The sequence below is a fragment of the Gossypium hirsutum genome, chromosome D12 (assembly GCF_007990345.1).
Source record: "Gossypium hirsutum isolate 1008001.06 chromosome D12, Gossypium_hirsutum_v2.1, whole genome shotgun sequence".
NCBI classification, from domain to species: domain Eukaryota; kingdom Viridiplantae; phylum Streptophyta; class Magnoliopsida; order Malvales; family Malvaceae; genus Gossypium; species Gossypium hirsutum.
The window spans coordinates 52,823,981-52,845,586 of record NC_053448.1 but is presented as its reverse complement, the minus strand read 5'-3'; the positions used below and the strand labels follow the sequence as shown (position 1 = coordinate 52,845,586).

The 21,606-nt window shown below is 35.0% G+C and overlaps 5 protein-coding genes across 7 annotated transcripts; 2 read left to right on the top strand and 3 right to left on the bottom strand.

The window, feature by feature from the left end:
* Positions 1 to 919: 919 nt before the first annotated feature.
* LOC107946519 (lectin) lies at positions 920 to 1,895 on the bottom strand. The gene is made up of 3 exons (XM_016880892.2): positions 1,753 to 1,895; positions 1,567 to 1,682; positions 920 to 1,483 (listed from the first exon to the last, which is right to left on the bottom strand). Exons 1-3 carry the CDS (start codon positions 1,810 to 1,812, stop codon positions 1,093 to 1,095), a joined length of 567 nt encoding a protein of 188 aa, XP_016736381.1. The 5' UTR covers positions 1,813 to 1,895; the 3' UTR covers positions 920 to 1,092.
* LOC107946518 (putative disease resistance protein RGA3) lies at positions 1,865 to 6,346 on the top strand. Of its 3 annotated transcripts, none has more exons than XM_041107088.1 (4): positions 1,865 to 2,004; positions 2,140 to 2,244; positions 2,505 to 5,947; positions 6,052 to 6,346. In XM_041107088.1, exon 3 carries the CDS (start codon positions 2,540 to 2,542, stop codon positions 5,903 to 5,905), a length of 3,366 nt encoding a protein of 1,121 aa, XP_040963022.1. In that variant the 5' UTR covers positions 1,865 to 2,004; positions 2,140 to 2,244; positions 2,505 to 2,539; the 3' UTR covers positions 5,906 to 5,947; positions 6,052 to 6,346. The 3 variants fall into 3 exon arrangements, with proteins under 3 accessions (XP_040963022.1, XP_040963020.1, XP_040963021.1); XM_041107086.1 differs by having other exon boundaries at positions 2,140 to 2,355; XM_041107087.1 differs by lacking the exons at positions 1,865 to 2,004; positions 2,140 to 2,244 and adding an exon at positions 2,279 to 2,417.
* A 2,789-nt stretch (positions 6,347 to 9,135) lies between these two features.
* On the bottom strand, positions 9,136 to 10,407 carry LOC107943916 (protein RKD1). Its single transcript, XM_016877730.2, has 4 exons — positions 10,273 to 10,407; positions 10,044 to 10,152; positions 9,618 to 9,955; positions 9,136 to 9,441 (listed from the first exon to the last, which is right to left on the bottom strand). The coding sequence occupies exons 1-4, from the start codon at positions 10,405 to 10,407 to the stop codon at positions 9,136 to 9,138; spliced, it is 888 nt and encodes a 295-aa protein (XP_016733219.2).
* A 1,343-nt stretch (positions 10,408 to 11,750) lies between these two features.
* Positions 11,751 to 14,630, top strand: LOC107943906 (c-Myc-binding protein). Its single transcript, XM_016877721.2, has 5 exons — positions 11,751 to 11,759; positions 12,780 to 12,852; positions 12,963 to 13,011; positions 13,568 to 13,685; positions 14,345 to 14,630. Exons 1-5 carry the CDS (start codon positions 11,751 to 11,753, stop codon positions 14,444 to 14,446), a joined length of 351 nt encoding a protein of 116 aa, XP_016733210.1. The 3' UTR covers positions 14,447 to 14,630.
* Positions 14,631 to 18,555: 3,925 nt separating this feature from the next.
* Positions 18,556 to 21,606, bottom strand: LOC107946517 (glycine-rich RNA-binding protein RZ1A). Its single transcript, XM_016880890.2, has 4 exons — positions 21,372 to 21,606; positions 19,992 to 20,110; positions 18,876 to 19,408; positions 18,556 to 18,770 (listed from the first exon to the last, which is right to left on the bottom strand). Exons 2-3 carry the CDS (start codon positions 20,100 to 20,102, stop codon positions 18,890 to 18,892), a joined length of 630 nt encoding a protein of 209 aa, XP_016736379.1. The 5' UTR covers positions 20,103 to 20,110; positions 21,372 to 21,606; the 3' UTR covers positions 18,556 to 18,770; positions 18,876 to 18,889.

The following is a 21,606-nucleotide window of genomic DNA, read 5'->3' as shown; positions in this document are numbered from 1 at the left end:
GAACAACAAATTATAATAACTTATTTTTTATATTCTTACTAATGTACCATAATATTAACTAATTTGAACATTATTTAAATGCATATTTATTATTTTATAACAGAATGTCTAAAATGAACATTTTATTTATCAAAAATACTTTTTGACAACAATACTAAACACTTAAATCTTAAACCAAACTTTTTAAAAATATTTTTTAAACTCATTTTTTCACATCACTTTTTAAAAGTACTTCTCAAAAGTAATATTAAATTAGCCCTCATATAAGTTGCGCAAGAGAAGCCACAATGCCATGTTAGTTGTTACTTTCAAGGAGAGGACATGATAAGCTAGTGATAAAATTGCAGACATGAGAAAGTTTAAATCTATAATGTCCTCTTTAGATCACTTAATTAGATAGTGGTTATGAGATTAAAGGATAGATTACGTTGAGTTAACCAAATTCATATTTTGCTCATATTTTATGATGTACAAGCATTTTCAAATTTCACATAAAGCAATTTGTGGTACAACCAATCATACCATGTTGTTGGGACCTAAGGATAACCCACATTTTGAAATTTTAAATTTTATTTAAAGTATAATGGTAAGATTATATATTTTTGCACTGAATTTTTCTAAAAATGTCAATTTTTAAAAAATTATCAGATTAAATCATTTTTTGAAAATTTATATGATTAGATCGATTTTACGAAAATACTTTCAGTTGATATGTAATAAAACACTTCCACCTAAAAGAAGTTTTGACGTATTTACAGAAAAACGCTTTCAGTTTTCTTGTGAAATAAAATTTATAAAATAGATCTTTAAATATACCCCAAATATCGTTTTACTTGTTTTCTTAAACAGTATGAGATATAAGTCTGTATAAACTCTTGTTCCATTTGCAGTTTGTTCATAAACAATGAGACTTAAGATCTGTATATATAATTGTGTTATAAATTTTATTTTCACAATAACCACACCAAAAAATTAAAAATATATATATTGGGGGTACAATTAATATTTGAAAGAAAAAAAAGTGGATAACATTCTAAAAGATGTTTGTTTCTGCAGAGAAAGTAGCGCCACAGTTTGTTTCATTTGAAGCAATTAATTTGATGGTTCAGGTTTTCTAGGCCTTAAAATGGCACCCTTCACAACAAGTCCGCTTTTCCAATGGCCCCCATGTTGATAGAAGTCAAAGCAAACTTCTCCAGTTTCATCATCTTCATTATCTGGTGTATGAAAACTGCCGACATTGAGCTCCATCCATTGCCCTCTAGGCTTCTGCAAGAGGCTAACTTGCCTTTCTTGGACAATTCCATTAGGGAGGGATAGTCTGAGCTTCACTGGGAGTTCCCAACCAGATGCCCCTTTTGTCAACTTTACTTCATACACAACTTCGTATAAAGTTGCAGGGGAAAGCTCTGATATTTTCAACTTCCCTCTCACATCCAGCCAACATACATGGCTTAATTTCGCTACTTCGATGTTTTCATCACTGCAAATCATGAATCAATGGATCACTGACACCAAAAAAAAAAATCCATGAAAAGAAGAAGAGACAAAAAAATAAAATCCAACCTTGTGTCTTTAAAACTGTTCCAGATCCAGTACTCACGGCCACCCCATGTCACGTAGAGTGACCTTGCGTACAACATGAAGCATTTTTTACCAGTCTTTGCATCTTCCCAGGTTTTCTGCATGATATCAAAATATTTTTTTTGTGAATTTTTTGTTAGATTGATAAGTTAAAGATTTGAAACATACCTTTGTCTTGTGATCCAGGAAGGCCTCCTCGTTCTTGTTCTTCTTCTTGTTCTTAAACATGTTCGTTGATTATGTTATGTACCCAGACAAAACCAAAGAGTTTACACACTCGTATAAGCTTTAATTTCCTGTATTGACTTCAATCCATTCTTTTTATCTTTTTATAGTGAAACCTGAAGAACAATGTACAGGAAATGAAAAGGATGAGAGAGAAAGCATTGCAATTTCCAAGAACATCAGATGAAATTTGCTGTAAGTTTCTTTTTCCATGGAAGCGCGTCAAAACAATAAATTTTGAGCCAGAAATAATAAGTTTTTCACTTTAACACTATTTCTCTCTTGACTTTTTGACTTTAAGACTATTTCTCTCTTTTTTCCTCCTTCTAGACGGTGGAACACGTATAGTGGAAGGCCAGTTCCAAGTCCTTTTTTGCCCTGTATATGGAAAACCAGTTCAATCCGTGTCGAAGAAACTAAGAAGAAGCTTCGGAGGTATCTCTACTGTCTGAACTTGATCTATATATAGACAGAATCAGGAAACAAAGGAAATCAAATCAATTAATTCATCCTGTTTCAAGTTCCAAATGAGTTGTCAATTTTAAGGTTTTTGTTGTTGTGTAATCTTCCTGTCGTGTCATTTAATTCCAACAGAGTTTCTCTTGCTGATGAGTTTCTGTGTAATTCTTCCATGCAGCACAGCAAAAAATTTAATATGAACGAAATGAAAATAACTTTTTTGTTCATTCTTGCAGGAGTTGCGATCAATAAGACTTAATTTCAACTAGTTATGGCTGAGATAGCTTCTATTTTTGTTAGTCCTATCGTGTCCAAGCTCACTGAAACTGTTGCAACCTTGATCAACGAAGAATTTGCTGCAATCAAGGGTTCTAAGAAGGAGCTGGAAAAGCTTTCAAGCAATCTAATCACCATTGCAGCTGTGCTTGAGGATGCAGAGAAGAAGCAGATGGATGCAGCCTGTGGTCGATCTTTGAAGGTGTGGCTCTCAAAGCTCAAAGATATTGCTTTTGATGTAGAGGACATATTAGACACTTTTGCAACGGAAGCTCACCTCTCCAAGGTACGCAGAATCCCATTTCGAATCCGTATGGCACCTGAAATCAAACAAATTTTAACAAAATTTGACTTGATTGCTGAAGAGAAGAGCAATTTCGGTCTCAGTGTAAGTACTGATGCTGCAAGGTCTGATTCCCAAAGTCAAAACCACTTTCCACTCACCAATTCCTTCGTAGACACAACCGATGTGTTAGGTAGGGATTCTGATAAAGATAAACTAATAGATCAGATGCTATCAAATGAAAGTGATAGTAGGGAAGGTGATGTTTCTGTCATTCCCATCACTGGGATGGGAGGCCTAGGCAAAACAACTCTTGCTCAACTCATCTTCAATAATGAACGAGTTAAGGAGCACTTTGAGTACAGGATGTGGGTCTGTGTCACTATTGATTTCAATCTCCAAAGGATACTCAGGGGAATCATAGAATTTCACACTCAAATGGAGGTCTCTAATAACTTATCCATGGACAGCCTACTGGCACGCTTTAAAGACATCTTAGCTGGGAAAGACTTTCTGCTGGTTTTAGATGATGTTTGGGTTGACAATTACCAAGATTGGGAGCCACTTGGAAACATTTTGAAGCTAGGAGGTAAGGGCACTAGAGTTTTAGTCACTTCTCGATCCACCAAAGTGTCTGACATTATGGCGACCCAAACTCCCTATACCTTACAAGATCTGCCCCAGCAGGAATGTTGGTCCTTGTTCAAAAAAATTGCTTTCAAAGACAATAAGAACATGTCGAGCGAATTGGAAAGCATCGGTAGGGAAATTGTAGGCAAGTGCAACGGCTTGCCTTTGGCGGTGAAGGCAATGGGGGGTCTCCTGCGTGGTAATGTTGATGTAGACAAATGGAAAGGAATCTTGAGAGACAGCATATGGGAGCTAGAAGACGAGAAAAGCCTCAATAAGCCCAAAATTTTGCCAGCCTTGAAATTGAGTTATGACCACCTGCCTTCCTATTTAAAACAGTGTTATTCGTATTGCTCTATATTTCCAAAGGCCTATGTTTTTGATAGGAAGGAGCTGGTCAAGCTTTGGATGGCTCAAGCATTTATTCAACCTAGAGGGCAAAAAAGTGCAGAGGAGACTGGACGTGAATACTTTGATGAGTTGTTAACCAGGTCCTTCTTCCAAACTCTAGACATTGATAACAAAGAGAGATATAGAATGCACGATCTTATCCATGAGTTGGCAGTATCAGTTTCAAGTCCCCAGTGCTGCCAAGTGATGGACCACAAGTCGTGTGTTTTCTCTCAACAATGTCGTCATGTCTCATTGCTCTGTCAGGATTTAGAGAGTCCTACCTGCAAGCAGGTTTTTAAGACGTGTAATAAGCTGCGCACACTCCTGCTGCCTAGCGAGTACTTGAAAAGCTTAGGAGGGCAAACTCTGGACCAGATGTTTCGTTCTCTAAAATACATTCGTGCCTTGGATCTAAGTTCGAGCTTGCTCACGGAATTACCAGACTCTGTTGGAGAGTTGAAGCTATTACGCTACTTGGATCTCTCTAGGACAGAGATCAAAAAGCTTCCCAACTCAGTATGTAAGCTCCGGAATTTGCAGACACTTAAGCTTCTAGGGTGCCTTTGGCTTTTTGAATTGCCCAAGGACCTTGGTAAAATGGTTAACCTGATTTATCTTGAGCTAGATGACATGTTTTGGTTCAAGTGTAGGGAGCTGCCACCAAGGATGGGAAACTTAACCAGGCTACAGAATTTGCATGCATTTCGAGTACTCAGCAGTACACCGGGACGTGGCATTGGAGAACTGAAGGACATGGCGGATCTTACAGGAAAGCTGCATATCTCCAACCTGGAGAATGCAGTGAATGCAGCTGAGGCAAAGCTAAACCAGAAGGAGAGCCTTCAGATGCTGCTGTTAGAATGGACTAACAAAGACTTCAACCAAGAAGATGAAGTCAGAGCAGAGAGGGACCTCAATCACCTCCAGCCTCATTCAAATCTCAAAGGCCTGGCCCTTCATCACTTCAAGGGCTCTAATTTTCCTTCCTGGATGACAAGTGGTTTGCTTCAAAATTTGAGAACACTTACCTTAAGTCATTGCATTAAATGTACTACAATCTCTGTTGGTCAATTACCTCGCCTTAGAGAGCTCTGCATCAAAGGGATGCTGGAACTGGAAGAATGGCCAGAGGATCAATGTCCTACATTGAATAGACTACAAATCAGTACCTGCCCCAAGCTAAGGAAGGTACCAAACTTGATGCTAAATTTAACAGTTCTGAAGATAAAGAAGTGTGATTCACTCAAGGCTCTTCCAATGGCTCCTTATCTGATGTTTTTAATACTTACTGACAATCTTGTTCTGGAGGATTGGCATGAAGGTATGCTCACTGCCGTAGATGAGCAACGCAACCCAGTAGGCCAACCTAGGCCTTCTCTTATTGGTGTTTTGGAACTGAAACTGCAAAACTGCCCCGACATACAAGCACTTCCTCGGATATTTTTTCCACAGAAGCTGGAAATAAGAGGATGTGTACAAGTAACTGCCCTTCCGGTCTCGCAACGTCTTCAACATTTAGCTCTTGAAATGTGTTCTAGTGATGCACTCCTAAGAGAAATACCGAGCACCAACTCTCTCTACTCCCTGGTCATCTCGAAAATCTCAAACCTTACCTGCTTCCCCAAATTGCCACATCTTCCGGGGCTTAAGAGTCTGTATATCAGTGAATGCGAAGATCTGTCTTCATTGTCTGAAGAAGAAGGGTCGTTGAAAAGCTTGTCATCTCTCCAACTTCTCTCTATTCGAGGGTGTCCAAAGCTTGAAGCACTTCCTGATGTAGGGTTACCGACAGCACTTGAAGGTCTAATGATTGGCTCATGTTCCAGTCTAAGCTCTCTAGGTTCCAAACAGACCTTAAAGAGCCTTCACTCACTCACGGACATGTATTTAGAGGATTGTCCCTTAATTCAGTCCTTTCCCGAGGATGGACTACCTTCTTCTCTGAAACATTTGGAGATTCGTGGATGTCCCCTGCTAACAGAACAATGCCAAGAAGAGGGTGAAGAACGGCCAAAGATCAGTCATGTTACGGACCTGGAAATTGGTTCCATCTGATTGGCTGTTGGCTATCTCATATTTCGATTCATGTTATTTTAGGTAAACAAACATTTTTCAAACTTACTCTGCCTGTGAATTGTTCTTGTTCATTAATCGCTTTAACCTTAAATGGGAGCCAACATATGCTTCTATGTGTTGTGCAGGACCGTAAAATGGTGAGTGGTTGATCAAATTACTGCTGTTTGCGGCCGTCAAGAATTAAGCGGCTACAAGTGACGAGAATAAATAATAGCTTGCTAGCTTAAAATTATGATTGTTATTGCTAATATGTGTCCTTGTAAATACATATGTATAAGAAGCCTAGAGAGAGACAATGGCTTAAATCATTGCAATATTGGTGTCCGATTCTGTTCATGTTCTGCTGTGCCTTTTGTTTCTACATTGTAAGAAAAGGGTGCCAATTTTCATACTAGTGTTGGATTGTTGGTTTTCTTTTCATTTTTTTTGTCCAAAATTGATGCCACTTTATCCGATAAAAGCTCATATCTTTCTAATTACCGTACAAATGGTAGGTTGCCGCCATACATGCATTCGTAAAATAGAACGAACCATTTCTCTACAAGTCAAAGCAAGCCAGCAGTTTAGATGCTGGGTCCAGGTTCCTATACATGAACCCACACTACTTTGTTTCAACGGTCATAGGTTAATCGTTTTGAAAAATAGCCCAACTAATAGGAATAAGTAAATGGAGCTTTCCGGCCCATTCCAGTTTGCTATTTAGTTTCCCACGTATGGGATCTTTCCTTCTCGTTGCAAAAAAGAATATATAATATAAATATGTTATACCGTACTCCCCGATAATTTATTTTCCAAAAGAAGCAGAAAAACTGCTACAAAAGAAACATTAGTTGCTAATACAGCAACATCAAGACTACAGCTCTATTTGTATTTTGTATTCCCCAATTGGCAATTCACTCTATCACTTCTATCTATACACTTCCCTAAAAGTCCTAACTGTACAAATTCTTTAATGCTAATTAAAATTTCTTAATCTCTTTGTTGTTTCTCTGCAAACTGTCCTTCCAAATCAAGTAGATAAATGCAATCTTCAAAACCAATGTAAGCAATGACTTTCCAACCCAATGAAGTTCTTGAATCCAAGACATAGCCCTTGTATGAATAAGACACAGTTTTAGTTCATCTTACCAAATCTGTCTGCAGAACTCACATTCAAAAAATAGATGATTTCGAGTTTCCATCCCATCATGACAAAGATTGCAACATCCCCCCATGAAATGAGTCTGTCTATTGTAGGAAGTCAGTCAAGGATAGCCATCCAAGCAACAAAAGACAACTTTCGCATATGTAAAGGAAACCAAAGGAGTTTGTTCCAAGCAACCTCTCCTTCCCTACTCTGATTTCTTTCCATATTTTGGATACAGATACCTTTCTACTTACTCTCGTATTATTAAAAACTTGAGAAGCGATATCCCTCAACTTCAATAATTTCTTCCAATTGCAACTGCAATTAAACTTTGGAGCAACCTGCCAATGTGTTTCCAGTTTCCACCATCCCTATTTCTTCACAAACTCCACTTATTCCTTTACCGGACATTTTCATGACCAAAAGTATAATTAAGCGGAGCTTAATTTCGAGTTCAGACTTGAAATTAGGTTGGAGCTTAAAATGTTTTCCTTTTAAAAGCTAATTTAAGGTAAAACCTCACCTAAGTCAGAGTTCATAATATTAATGTGTGAAGCTTATTTTTTAAGTTTAATATTTTTTTTCATGACTTTCGAGTTTAGATGAGTAATGTTACTAGTGGAATTCAGCGTGACCATGACCGTACTTCTCTTCTTGTTTTATCCATTGCCATTGGCACGTCTGACCCCTTGATTTCTGAGCTGCAGGCTGTGAAGGAGGCTGTGAATATGTATGCTCCTTCTAAGCGGGCAAATGTTAGTAATCTAGTTATTGAGAGTGATTGCCTTAATGTGGTTAATGTGTTAAAAACTCTTGTTACAGCTCTGATCTTCTGCAGGGATGTCTTAAGTTATATGGTAATATTAGCTGGGATATAGTCTTTGTTAATAATCGACTTTTTTTTAATTGTTTACTTCTATTATTACGATAATTATATCATTAGTAATTTGATAATTTTGCTCCTACCACTAATAATTACATTTTATGATTGGTCATCATGCTGATAAAAATTTGGACACAGAAAATATCATCTTTGTTGATAATACGTCAAATTGTCACTAAATTAAAATTTCATATTACTTTAAGTGATGATATATTTTATTGTTAACTTTATTGCAATAAATTGAATGTCATGGTAACGATTCCTACAACCGATGGTGACTTTACTTCTTTTATTAATAATTCATGATGAAGTTATTTATACCTAGATTGATTATTTTAGCATATTATGTCATTAAATATGAAACATTTTTATAATCTATCTTTCACTATTTTGATGATTTTCATTACCGCTACTATTTCTTTATATACTTTTTTTTGAGAATATTATTTTATTATTGGTGATGAAATTATCAACCATTAAATACTTACCAAAATGAGGTTCATCAAGTTATTTAGGCATTGATAACGATAGTATAATTTAGTGATGCAACTAGTTGCTACCAAATATTGAATACATTATCAGCGTCATCTTCCTGTGATGAAAATAATGAATTATCACTTTCAATCTTTATAGTAACACATCTACAGTTGAAGACAATGTAAATACAATTTTCATTTTTAAACATCATAATACATAAATAGAAGCCCTGCAAATGTTTTCCGTGATTCATTTAAAGTCTTATGTAATGTCTCTTTGAGTTGCTTAAGCATTTTGTCTGTTTAAATGGTGTTTACCGCATTAGATGTTGTGAGAGCTAATACATTCATCGCTCGGTAGATGTTCCGTTCTGACTGATCTTCCATTCTGTGCATCTACCATCTAACTTGGAAGGATTTCTTTGATTTGGTCTTTATCTTCAAGGGTTATCTGATTATGAAAACAAGGCTTCAAGAACTCCTAAGCCAGCATTGAGAAGAAAATTGCATATAGAGTACCAAATTTAAAGGGTATTTTTTGTTTTGTAGATGACAATAATGTAACTCTTCAGGGTAAAAGATATAACCATTCTACAATCTTTATATATTAAAGTTCCTCATTCTTTATATATTTGTGTAGTTATCATCGGTTTTTAAGAATAAGCAGGCATTTCAAAACAAGCAATATATATATTTGGTAGAGATTGAAATAAATTGTTTAGACTTAGATCATGGTGATGGTTGATGAAAAAGACTCTGACAAACCCCTGCGACAATTAGCTCTAGTAATTAAATCCAAATCACTTGCTCGGCTACCAACAGCACCGGTGGAAGATGGTGACTGATTCATAATCGACGGCGGCACGAGCTTTCTCTTCTTGTAATTAGCCTTGAAACAGGCTTGCCTAAGTCTTTTGGTCTTGTCTTCCAAATCCATGTCCGGTATCTCTTCCAACATTTTCCTCTCCCTTTCCAATACCTCTATTGCTTCCCTCACTTTGCTTTCCCTTTCTTCTCCTTCCTCCAACTCCTGCCATTTTTCATAATATCAACACCAATCATATAAAACAATTTTCATATTCTTAGTCATTAATAAATTTATGTTACAAATTATAAGCTTTTTTAAACCGTCCCATCAATTATAAATAAACTGCAACCAACGTCGAGTTTCAGCCTCGATAGTTAATTAGTGAAAACAGTACGTACCTGAACGTTGTTGATAAGGGTTCGGAGGCTCGTAAGCTTGCGGTGAGGCCACCTCCTGATTCCGAGTTCCCTACACCTTTTTTTCAACAGTGTCAGCCCCACGTTAAGCTCTTTTGCTGCTTGAATTATGGGCATATAAAAGTACTGTGAGATGACTTTCCTTGACAGCAATTTAGCCCTAATATTACGTTGATCTTCCTTGCACCTTTTACTTGAAACCCTCTCTTTCTTCATCACTCCTTCCCCATTTATATCTTCATCTTTAAGCATTGGTTGTTTGTTGCAGGGTTCAAACAACAAACCCAGTTCATCCCAAAACCCATTCCCATCATAACCATCTGCAATGATAATATATACTATTAATTTAAGATGGGTGATTGAAGATGCTTTATTAATAATGAAAGAAAATAATAAGAAGAAGATGACCTTGAGTTGGAGTTGAAGTTTGTTCAATGTCCAACGAAGCATATAAAGGATCAGTAGAGAAGGTGCTCATCAAAGGAACTTCATCGTAAAAGCCTTGTTCGATGGGAAACTGCCAATCCATTGGATTACAATACACAGTACTACTTGCACCGAAGAAAAATTCATTTTAAGAAGAATATTTGTGAGTAAAGAAAAAAAAAATACAGAAGATTTATAACAAGTGCCACACAATCATTAATGAATGCCACCTTGAATCAAGAGGAAGACGGGGTGGGAAAGGAGATGAGTAGTGTTCCTCTTCTTCTTTGGCGATCATTTCAGAAGACTTGAACCAACAACCATTAAGCGAGCACTGATGTGCCATTTCTTGATTTGGAGAAAGAATAGTAATGCAATTGAGGATGTGATTCTGAATAGTAAGGATGGAGTTTAGGGTTTGGAAATGCGAAGAGGCGATAATGGTGGTATATATATATATATAGAGAGAGAGAGAGAGGGGTAAAGTAATTAATTAATTGCATTGGAATATGGTGCGCCGTCAATGGATAAAACTCGCCATGCATGAATCATCATCATCATGGCCTTGCTTATTTATTACTTGTCCTGTGTATGTCTCTGAGATTCAATAGGTTTATCATTTGATTCTAGAATCTATCTGTAGTATTGAGAAAGAAAGATAAAAGGAATTGAGTTTCAATCTTTAAAAATCGTAGATTTTGCGGTGCATATGTGACATAAACCCAGATCAATGATGATGATCATATGGAGCAGCAGTTAATATGATCATAATTAAGAGAAAAATAATATGTTATGGAACGTAACTGCTAATCAATAACAAATTATTTGATCTCCGTTTCTATTCCATATATATATATGGATAATAATGAAGTGAACTCATAATCTAATTTTCATGCGTACGTTAAATGCAGTCCCATAGTTCCAATCTACAGTTACAAAAGTTGAGTGGAAACCAAAAAAAAGAAAGAAATAAAGAAAACAGGTTTTCACTTGTCAGTGTATGTATAATTCATTTACTTCGTATCTATCATAGTGACTGATAAAATGGAATATATGAATCTCACTTTTTATAAAATAAAATTTATTAACATACGACTGTAAATCATTGAACTAAATCTCTTCACGATATCTAAAAACTAACAGTGGGGGATTACTAAATAATCCAATTCCCAAGTGCAATATCATGATTAAAGGAGTGGGTTTTGGGGGTTTGGATATAACCAAATGATCCCACGCTTGCTTGGGATCTTGATGTTGCTGGAGTAGGCCCCTAAACCTTAGGTAATCCACGTAGCAGCCATGCATGCAAACTTGCGCTGTCTAAAGCAATTTATATATATCTTCCTCTCAACCAAAGCAGGGTTACAGTTTTCTTATTCATAATCTCCTTCACTTACCCATTTATCATAATTATGACTCTTGAGTAATATAGCCTTTATTGGATTTGTATATTTGAAATGAATATAACTTCAAATGATAAATAGGGTAGTTTTGTGTAAGTACGGTGTTTACATATTTTTTGTTACAATGAGTTACATAAGTTTTGATATAGATTTAATTGTCTATTTTGTATATGCGAATAGAGCATTAGCTTAGTTAGTACTTGTTATACAAAACTCTTTTACAAGAACCTTTGTCAACCAGTCACCTTCGTTAACCTTAGTCAAGCTCCACGATGCACCTCTGCCAATGATACTGGTAACTGTAAAATTAGGAGACATCTGAACCACCCCTGTAGTAAGACCATCATATTGACAAAACGTCTTTTACATATCTCTTACACCCACCCTCATTAAAAGACATTGAGAAGATTTAATGGGAGGCCGCCATCTCACCTCTCAGGCCCTCAATATAAAAAACTCAGAATTCATTCAAAGAACATACAAAAAGCGCGCTCTCTCTCTCCTTACTGGGGACCTCCGCCACACCTCTTCCCCTTGCTCATCTTAGTCATCAACGTTACTGTTCCTATTACAGCAACTTGAAAGTCATGGATTTCAACATATTTTTAAGTACATAATATTATTTGATCTAATGGTTTATGAACAGTTTAAGAATGAAATAATCTACTAAAAGTACCTAAGTCTAGTTTCAAAGTTCAATGTGGCACCTGGATTTTCTTTTTCTTTTCTTTTTTTTTTTGGTGAAATTTTCTTTTCTTTTTTTTTTCCAATTTAAGTATCTAACTTTGGGTTCTATCACTCAATTCCGTACCCAAAACTATTTTTTAACTTCTTTTAAATTGAGCCAATGAAACTGCGACATATGTCACTTTCTTAAGAGGTTAATTAATTTTAAAAAGGTTGAAATATGGTATAGTCTTTGTATGTTTTGAAAATTAAATAATTTAGTATTTATACTTTTATTTTATTGAATTTAATTCTTTTATTTTTTAAATTTCAAAATTTAAGTTTACTTTTTAATGCTGTTCAAAATTTTTTTTAATTAAATTTATTGCTATGACATTTAAAAGTAATAAGCTCCTACGCACAATATATATTAATTGGTACTGTTCTTCTGATATACTCAACATTTATTATAATATAGGTTTGTATAATTAATTTTATCTTCTAATTGGTTCTCATTCAAATTGTTCATATAATTAATTGTAACTTCAAAAATTATATATATTATCAATATATTAAAAAAATTACCATTTTAGTCTCCCAAATTATATCTTTTAGTTATAAATACTAAATACCCAGATTTTGGATTTAGGAAAAAGATGCTAAGAAAGAAGCATTTAGGAAGTATCTTGAGTCCAGTGGAGCTGTTGATGCTCTCACCAAAGGTTTTATTTTTCTTTCTTTTTAATATATAATTTTATTATTTTCTCTTATTTTAACATATTTCTTGATGTGGGTATTTGGTTGTTTGTAATTTAATTTCATTATTTTGTAGTTTTGGTTGCATTGTATGAACAAAATGAGAAGCCATCTTCAGCCCTTGAGTAAGTTTTTCAGAATTCAATCTTTCAATTGAGTTTTCCATGTCATTGTTCAAGTTTATATATATATTCAATCTTTCAATTGAGTTTTCCATGTCATTGTTCAAGTTTTTATATATATATATGTATATATTGAGATCTGTAGTTCAATTTCAATAATGTTGGATATTGTACATTGGGCTCTATTTGTGTGAATCGTATCTTACAAGTTACAATATTATCATCTTGGATTTCTTAATGTTGCTTTCCTTGCAACATCTGAAATCCTGTTTTCTTGTTTTTGTTTAATGTTTATCCCGAATTCATGAAAACTTGAAATTATTTTAATTTTTATGCCAAATCATAAATTAGAATCGACTTTGTCAGGGTACTTGTGTCATCGTCTGTGCCTTTTGGTGAAAGGTCTCACGGTAGTAAAGCTAAAGCATTGGCACGCGACCATAGCAAATGGCTTAACTAAGTTTAATTACTTCTACATTGAGCAGCTTATGGTTGACATCCACTTTATGTTATTTGCAAGGAATGTTGAGATATAATTATAGTTTTTTCTCCATGGTAGGTTCATACAACAAAAATTAGGGGGTCCAACTATATATGAATATGAAAAGCTACAAGCTGAGATTTCAGACTTGCAAACAAAGTACAATGAGCTACAGCATGAGGATGCTTGCAAAGAGGTATGGATTGGTTTATTTGTGTAAGGTAGCATTTTGCATTACATATGATGGTATGTAAATGCTAACGTAGCTTAGTTGACCAATATTATGTTGCCATGTGTCGAAATCAATGCCACATCAACATTTGAAAAAGAAATCTGGCCCAATATGTGGTAACTTAGCATTGGTCAACATACAATATCAGCGTTTTATGTAACAGTGTTAGTTCATTGGAGTGGCATTTTAACGGAATATTAGATCAGGTACCAGACCAGATTGTAAACTGGTTATAATTCAAGGTCAATTATTAACCAAAGATAAAAGCTTCTTTATTATTCACATACGGCTTTTTAGATGAAAATTCTATCATGGTGGACATGATCATACCTCAGGCATGTTGAATGCGATGACTACATAAACTAACTGGATTAGGTCTGGTGTTTATGTTGACGCAATTTTTTGCAGTCATCTTGCTCCTGCCAACATCCATGCTGCTCCAGCAATTTTGACTGGTTTTGACATGTTTAGCCTAACATTGCAAGCATATAGCTTAGGCATTACAAGTTTGTCCTGATGACAAAGCTTTTCTTACTGTTCTTTTATCAGTTTAATCTGTGCACCATGATAATCTCGGAATCAAAAATTTTTCACTAGTTAACTGAGTTCTTTATTTGTTGCAGTTAGAGGAGCTTAAGAATATGCATTCTTCAGTTTCACCATCGACAAAGGAGACTAATGATGGGGAGCCATTGAAAGATGAGCATGTTGAGAAGAACTCATGAAGCAGTTCTTCATATGGTTGTGATCTACTTCTAATGACTCATTGTCTCTATTAATGTCTGTAAAATATTTGTTGATTTGCACTTTGTTACTCATTCTTGATACCCCATTTATGGTCTGTGTGAGTTTATCCGTGCATTTGAAGGGATACCTATATGATAATGTGGATGATTCGTTTTTATTGTATTTGCAGTGTATAAATTTATATTTATTGTTGCTATTGAGGCTTTGGAATTATTGGCAAAGGCTGAGGCCCTCCGATCTTGAATGTCCCAATAGGGATGTCATGGCTCACCAATTCCTTTTGCATAGGTAAATAGTTATTGCAAATTTATTTTACAAGAACATGATACTTTTATAGAGGAGATCAAGCTTCCAAAGAATTACCACATATTGGTTGGTAGTTAAATTGCCTTTCTCAGAGAAAGCAATAAGCTCCCTTGATGGAAAAGATACCTTTTGGACCCTCCCTCCACACCAGTTTATCAGAAGAAGAGTGGCCATTTTAGTAGTTCATTGAGAGTACATCCAGTTAGCCACCAATCCACCCAGGGTCCCAATCTTTCCCTGGAACTTCTAATTGGTTCTCATTCAAATTGTTCATATAATTAATTGTAACTTCAAAAATTATATATATTATCATTGAGAGTACATCAAGACGTCGGTTTCGGATCGCTTTCATGACCTTTTCTATCACTATTATTGGGCTTTGGTTAATGACAAACTATACACATGTGTAATAGGCTTTTTTGAAAGTGAGAGATTGCTTAGGGGAATCAACAAGACAAGTAGTTAAACCGGTTGATTAGTTTGTGCAACTTTAATTATAAAGCTATTGCAAAGATTATGCCTAATTGGATGGCGCATTTTTTCTTCAGCATTGTATCACCTTTTTATTTTACCTTTATGTTAGGTGGTAGCAATACCCTTTTCGGGGAGTAGGGTTTGTCGCCCATTGCCTTGCACCAGGTCTAGTTAGGCGTCATCATGTATTGAGTATAATTATATGTATTATTAGGTCTTTAAATTAATTCATATAATTTATTCAATCCAAGTAACATTATTCCTATACCTAAAATATCATTTATTCAATTAATTAATTAATTTAATTATTTTATTAAATTAGTTTGTCAATCCAATTCTATTTTCATTAAAGTCAAGATGACTTTACCGTATTAAAATCTATAAGTAAATAAATTTAATTACCTTGTAATTTGAAACTATGATGACGAATTAATTTAATTTCTATTTCGAACATCAATTATTTAATTGCAATTTAATTAAATAATAATTCAAAGAAGTTAAATTTAACCTCTAAGTCATCTCTTATGCATGACGAGAAAACACATTCACTACGGATAGACATGCGATCTATTACTCTTATTCATCGTTTTCATATATTCACATCGTCAAATCAAATGCAAACCATCAAGGATATACCGAGCTAGCATAGGAATTGACTAGGCATACGTGTTTTCTCGTGCTACTTTATCTAGTGTTCATCCAACTTGTCATATAAATTAATACAATATGACATTTAATCTTGCACATGTGTTTTTATAATACAATTAATTATACAAACCTATATTTTTACCCAAACCCTCCCATATTTCGGCCGGGCCGTCGGACCGCCCGACCCATGAGCACCTCTAAGCAGTACTGGTTGGCTTCTGAAATCTATTGCCACTTAACATTGATGAATGCTAATGAATTTTTGTATTTTTGAATTTTTAATTTAAAAATAAAAAATTAAACTAGAGATTTGTTGAATTAGAAAACATGTGACTATTTTTTTAAAATTTATATATAATGTCTTTAATTTCTAAAAATATTAGCTATTTTTAATTTTAAATAAATTTTAAGATTTTAAATATAATTTTTATATTTTTCTAAATTTTTAATACATATTTAAAATTTTGGAATTTTAATAAATTCTTTTAAAATTTAAAGTTGATAATGGAACCCAAACAAAACGAATAATATTCGAAACACAAAAGCTATCACGCTATATCAGTATTAATTCTTTTAATCATGTTATATCTTCTGTTTCGTCGTATCTTTTAGGGCCCAAGACTTGACAATTTATGGGCGTAATCGCCTCATGCGCAAATCATCACTTATTCAATCAATAGAATAGATATAATAAAAAAAATACAAAGAAAAGAAATGTTTGTCTTTGATCAAAATAACCATAAACTAAATGAGAGTTTGAAAGAATAAAAAATCTTTCGATTTATAAATAATATAACTCTTTCTTTGAATTTTTTTTTGAGTCCGGCCGCGAGGTTTGAATATTAAGTATGAATCATAGTTCAAATACTTTGTGATCCATTTCAGATACTAGAATGACTATCCGACGGGATAAAACTATCTCGATCAAGATGACAGACCCATTTTCTGTACTATCAATAGGATCAATTATAACAAGTCACACACTCATATTCGGGAAATACAGAAACAAATAAATTTCGCAGTCGAACTACCGAAATAGAATGGGGCTAAAAAAATCCAAGAACTAAAAATGTAACTGATGAATAATTTAAAGAAAGTTGAGCAGTAAGGCTCTCACTACAAATGTAAAAACCCCCATTCGATACTTGAGTAATGTCAGATCAACATGAAAATAATGTAATAGGTACAAAGGTCTTACTACTTTAACCATTTATCATGCCACAGCGAGTTTATACAATTGAAAAAACACAACCTAGTGCCTAAAAGCCACAACGTAGCTAATACTAGACTGCGAAACAATGCATAAAACATTTTGACCTAAACGACCCTCCCGTTTCATATGAATGGAGATCTTATCTACATGACCAAAAATAAAGACATAGGTGAACGAAGCCTATAGGTACAAGAGCCATTCATGCTACCATGCATGAGCCTATAACAGCAGGGCAACCTGATAGATCAACCACTTGGATCCTACAAAAAAGCTAACATCTTAATTTGAACATAATTACGTGCATCCCTTTGATGGGATATCAAATTTAATATCCATTTACACTTGTATTCAGTGATTCATGTTAATTTATCATTATTCGTACCGCCAACCTAACATGTATGTCCTATGAGAAACACAGGCATCGTAATATAATTCAAACAATAATAAATAGAAAAGGAGAAAACTAGCAAACAATTCATGCATGTCAGTCAACCAAGAAAACATCCAATCATGCCACATACTACACTACAATAATTAAAATGACAGAAAGGAACCGGAGCAGCTAAGAATTGAAGACACCAACAAACCACAACCCATAAAGTCTGAACTCTGAAGAAAGCTGACCCTAAGAACCAAAAAAGGACTTTGAAAATCACCAACTTAAGCTGAATCCAATTATATCTTGACCACTTCCTGAGCTTTTAGCCAAAAGGTTCAAAAACTAGAGCTCAGTTTACAACAAGGCACGGAGAACGGCGATCTGCACCCAGAGCAACAGTTTATAGGCTCATGGGAAGGAAGAACCGCGGTTGATGAACTCATCAAAGAGCTTCCAAACAACCTACCATTGGTTTAGAGGAAATGGAACTCTTCCATCAGTGCACCATGAAGAACATGGGGTGTGCTTATATATTCAATTAGTATGCAGATCCCTTGTTGCGCCAAAAAAAACTCGCAATGTTTTAAGTTTATAAAACCATGTCCAATTAGCAACAAAGAAACCCAATCAAGTATCCATAAAGGGCACAAAGTACAAACGTCCAACCATCCTGCCAAAAGGTCAATAACATTAATACCGCACATACCATTTAATTTTTTTTTTTAAAGAAGAATAGAAAACTAGCGCGGATCAAAGCAATATGTAAGAAATAAATTACCCGCTTGACTCCTGTTTATTTAGTAAGATACTGAAAACAGGGCCAGCCAAAATGGGCATTTACTTCTAGAGCAAGATTCTACTCCTCAAAGTGAGAAGAAGCAAAACCCAAATGATGGATTCTTCCATATAACCAACGTTACCAACCAAAGACCAAACCATCTTCCATGTTGGGCATTCAAAAAAAGTCAACAGAACTCGGACAGAAGGAAGGGCAATTGCTGTTGATAATGCATGAATCACAAAAAATGGAGCATTCAGAGAGCATAAGACCATATGTGAAGAGCATGTCAAGAAAGCACAAGACTCCATCGAACACAGCATTTAGGAACACATAAATAGTTGAAGATTTGTGCCAAGTTCACACTTCAAAGGTGAAAGGACTGAACTACTATATTGTTCCACCCCACAAAAACATCCTGTAAAAAAGATAATAAAATAAAATAAAATAAAATAAAATAAAACTTCATGCTTTGCCATAAAAGCAGCAACCCTGGTTCATCAGCTGCAATCAAAGTATGCTTCCATCAGCACAACGATAATTAGACATAGAATCCAAAATTGGAAAAGAAGAAATTAGCAAGCAAAAAGGACAAGTAGATCTGCATACCACAAAAAGTCATCTTATCCAGAACGAGGACCTCCAGCTCCACGGCGCTCATACGGTCCAGAACGATCACGACTATATCTGTCACTACCAGACCCCCCTCGACTACCTGCATCTCTGCTGCGCCCACCAAACCGGTCTCCATTTCGGTCAGGACCATAACGGCCACCATCACTACCACCACTATAACGATCCCCCCTACCACCATACTTGCCCCCCCTAGCCCCATCACTAGGACACTCCCTAGCAAAGTGTCCAGGTTTCCCACACTTAAAACACTCCCCACCATTAGATCCACGACTGCCATCATAGCCCCGGCTACGATCGTGGTCACGATCACGTCCACGATCACGGCTACGGTCACCATCATAATCTCTCCCTGACCCTTGTTGAGGTTTAGCTCTATCAACAGTTATATTCCGCCCGTCCAAATCCATTCCATTCATTGCTTCAATAGCTTCTTCCATTGCTGCTTTCTCATCAAAAGTGACAAATCCGAATCCACGAGAACGGCCAGAAAACTTGTCAGTAGCTACCTGAATCAAACCAAATTTTTCTCAGTCAAATCAGGTTGATGATTGATTAAAATACCAAAATAATAGTCAGAAATGCAGACCAAAACCAGGGAAATTAATACCAAAACGTATTCAGAAAATAATGAAGTTCCATAGCATTTTATCAGTTATCACGCTTTATACAAATAATGCTATTATTATTACTAGTTTTGCTGCATAAAACATATTAGGGCAATCCGTAAGTACTTAAGCTTTCAGCTTTTGAATCGCCTTCAATCTGAATTGGAGAATAAACTGACATCCAGAGGTAGAAAGTATAGTTTTCAAAAGGGAGAAGGGTCAACATTCTGAAACAGAAAACACAAGCATGGAGGGTAAACAGAGAACAGAAGGTGGAAGCATGAAGGTGCAAACAAAGACGCTCGAAAAAGCTTATTAATTAACAAAAACTATTACCTTGTCTAAATGCAACAACAAATAAAAAATAGTGTTTGACCAGGATCAAATTTGATGATGATAATCAGTAACTCAAGCATTTAATAAATTAAAAAATAATAATAAGAGAAGAGATGTCCTGAAGAGAGAGAGTATCATGACTCATTACCTTAGCCTCAAGAAGATTTCCAAACTTTTCAAATGCATCTTTTAGGCCCCTATCAGATGTTGACCATGAAAGGTTACCAATAAAACAGCGGTACTCTGTGTCTTCTGGCATACTGTAAGCTGCATTTTTTTCAGCAAAGGAACACCAAAAAGAAAAGATTATCTAACAGCTCATGAGTGTTAAATCAGTTTGAGACATCTTCTTGGGAACAGCAAGCGATCACCGGATAAGCATTGAGCACAAGGAATCAAAAAACCAAAAAGCTATGTATGACTGTCAAAACTTATATCACCACAAAGAATCAGAACTTAAATGACCACAAGGAATATTCCCCACAATAGTAAATGCCACATCACACTTTCCAAAGTAACCACTTATGAGAAATAGAAACGGTTAAGGGAACGAAAGGTAACAAAAAACTAAATGAATCACATGTAACAAAACCAGTTCGTTGCATTCACTTAAACAACTTCAATAAAGAAAAGAGTAGGAACTCCTAGGTGTTTGCATTTTGCTTCCACAATTGTTGCTATAAAGGAAAGGAGCAATAATTAAAATGCAACAAATGTTCATTTAAGATTGATAGATATTAGAGTAAGGATTTTGTAACGATGTTCCTTGAAGTTACCATCCAATGTAATATCTCTACTCAATGCATCAGAGATCAAGAACAGAGTTGTTGACTATTGCATTTGTTACAATAAATAGGATATTAATTAACTCTGCTTAGGGCACTCATTAGCAAACCCTTAAAAGTAAAAATGACGCTTTTAGGCTGTTTCAGAAATTTTAGTTTTCAATTTTCAACTATGGTAAAGGCTTTTTTTTTCCGACTATAGACAAACGCACTTGTTGCCCTTTGCTTCATAGCAGACACAACACCCAAAATTCAGGCTTGGCCTACAATTGCCAGAAAACTCCACTCACAGTAATCATGGTAATTAACATTCCACATACAAATTATTTACTACATGTGTCTTCAAAAAAAAAAAGGAGAAAACTTCCTCTTCCTTAATCATCATCACTACCAATGTGCACCATCTTAATTAAACCCTATGTTAGCAAACAGCACACAATCAAATTCAAATTTTGCCTCCGTAACTCCAGCTTCCAGACAAAACCCTAGAAACAGTCTACGATAAATAAGTTTATATAGCGTATAAATTATAAACAATCAAATATAATTCCAGAAATTACCTAAAAATCCGATAACCTACTAAAAGCAAGAGATTGCATTTAAAATCATTGTGAAACAAAATCAATAATTGAGATCCAAAGCCAACAAGAAATCAAACAGAAGCTAATCGACAGAAAATAAGCAAATTAAGTGGAAAATTTAGGAATTAATGGCAGAGAGAAATGGAGAGAGAATTAGCGTACCAAAAAAGTAGAGGCGAAGGAGAAGTAAAATCGATAAGATCTGTTAATTTGGCTTTGCTTCGAAGGAAACTTATCAAGAAAAATCAAAATATATAGAGAGAGAATCAGCAGTGGAATCGATAAGGATCAGTTACTGAAATCGACTAAAAATAAATTAATTCTGTTATTAATTAGTAAAATAAATAATTTATTTGATTAATTCAATTGAGTTATTGATTTTTTAAAGGTAAAAATT

Coding starts and splice junctions, on each gene's coding strand:
- LOC107946519 (XM_016880892.2), bottom strand. CDS start 1,812: ATGTTTAAGAACAAGAAGAAGAACAAGAACGAGGAGGCCTTCCTGGAT. Junction 1,683..1,752: donor TCCTGGATCACAAGACAAAG/GTATGTTTCAAA, acceptor GATATCATGCAG/AAAACCTGGGAAGATGCAAA. Junction 1,484..1,566: donor AACAGTTTTAAAGACACAAG/GTTGGATTTTAT, acceptor CATGATTTGCAG/TGATGAAAACATCGAAGTAG.
- LOC107946518 (XM_041107088.1), top strand. CDS start 2,540: ATGGCTGAGATAGCTTCTATTTTTGTTAGTCCTATCGTGTCCAAGCTC.
- LOC107943916 (XM_016877730.2), bottom strand. CDS start 10,407: ATGGCACATCAGTGCTCGCTTAATGGTTGTTGGTTCAAGTCTTCTGAA. Junction 9,956..10,043: donor AACTTCAACTCCAACTCAAG/GTCATCTTCTTC, acceptor TTATCATTGCAG/ATGGTTATGATGGGAATGGG. Junction 9,442..9,617: donor CCCTTATCAACAACGTTCAG/GTACGTACTGTT, acceptor GAAAAATGGCAG/GAGTTGGAGGAAGGAGAAGA.
- LOC107943906 (XM_016877721.2), top strand. Junction 12,853..12,962: donor TGTTGATGCTCTCACCAAAG/GTTTTATTTTTC, acceptor ATTATTTTGTAG/TTTTGGTTGCATTGTATGAA. Junction 13,012..13,567: donor AAGCCATCTTCAGCCCTTGA/GTAAGTTTTTCA, acceptor TCTCCATGGTAG/GTTCATACAACAAAAATTAG.
- LOC107946517 (XM_016880890.2), bottom strand. CDS start 20,102: ATGCCAGAAGACACAGAGTACCGCTGTTTTATTGGTAACCTTTCATGG. Junction 19,409..19,991: donor GAAATCTTCTTGAGGCTAAG/GTAATGAGTCAT, acceptor GGTTTGATTCAG/GTAGCTACTGACAAGTTTTC.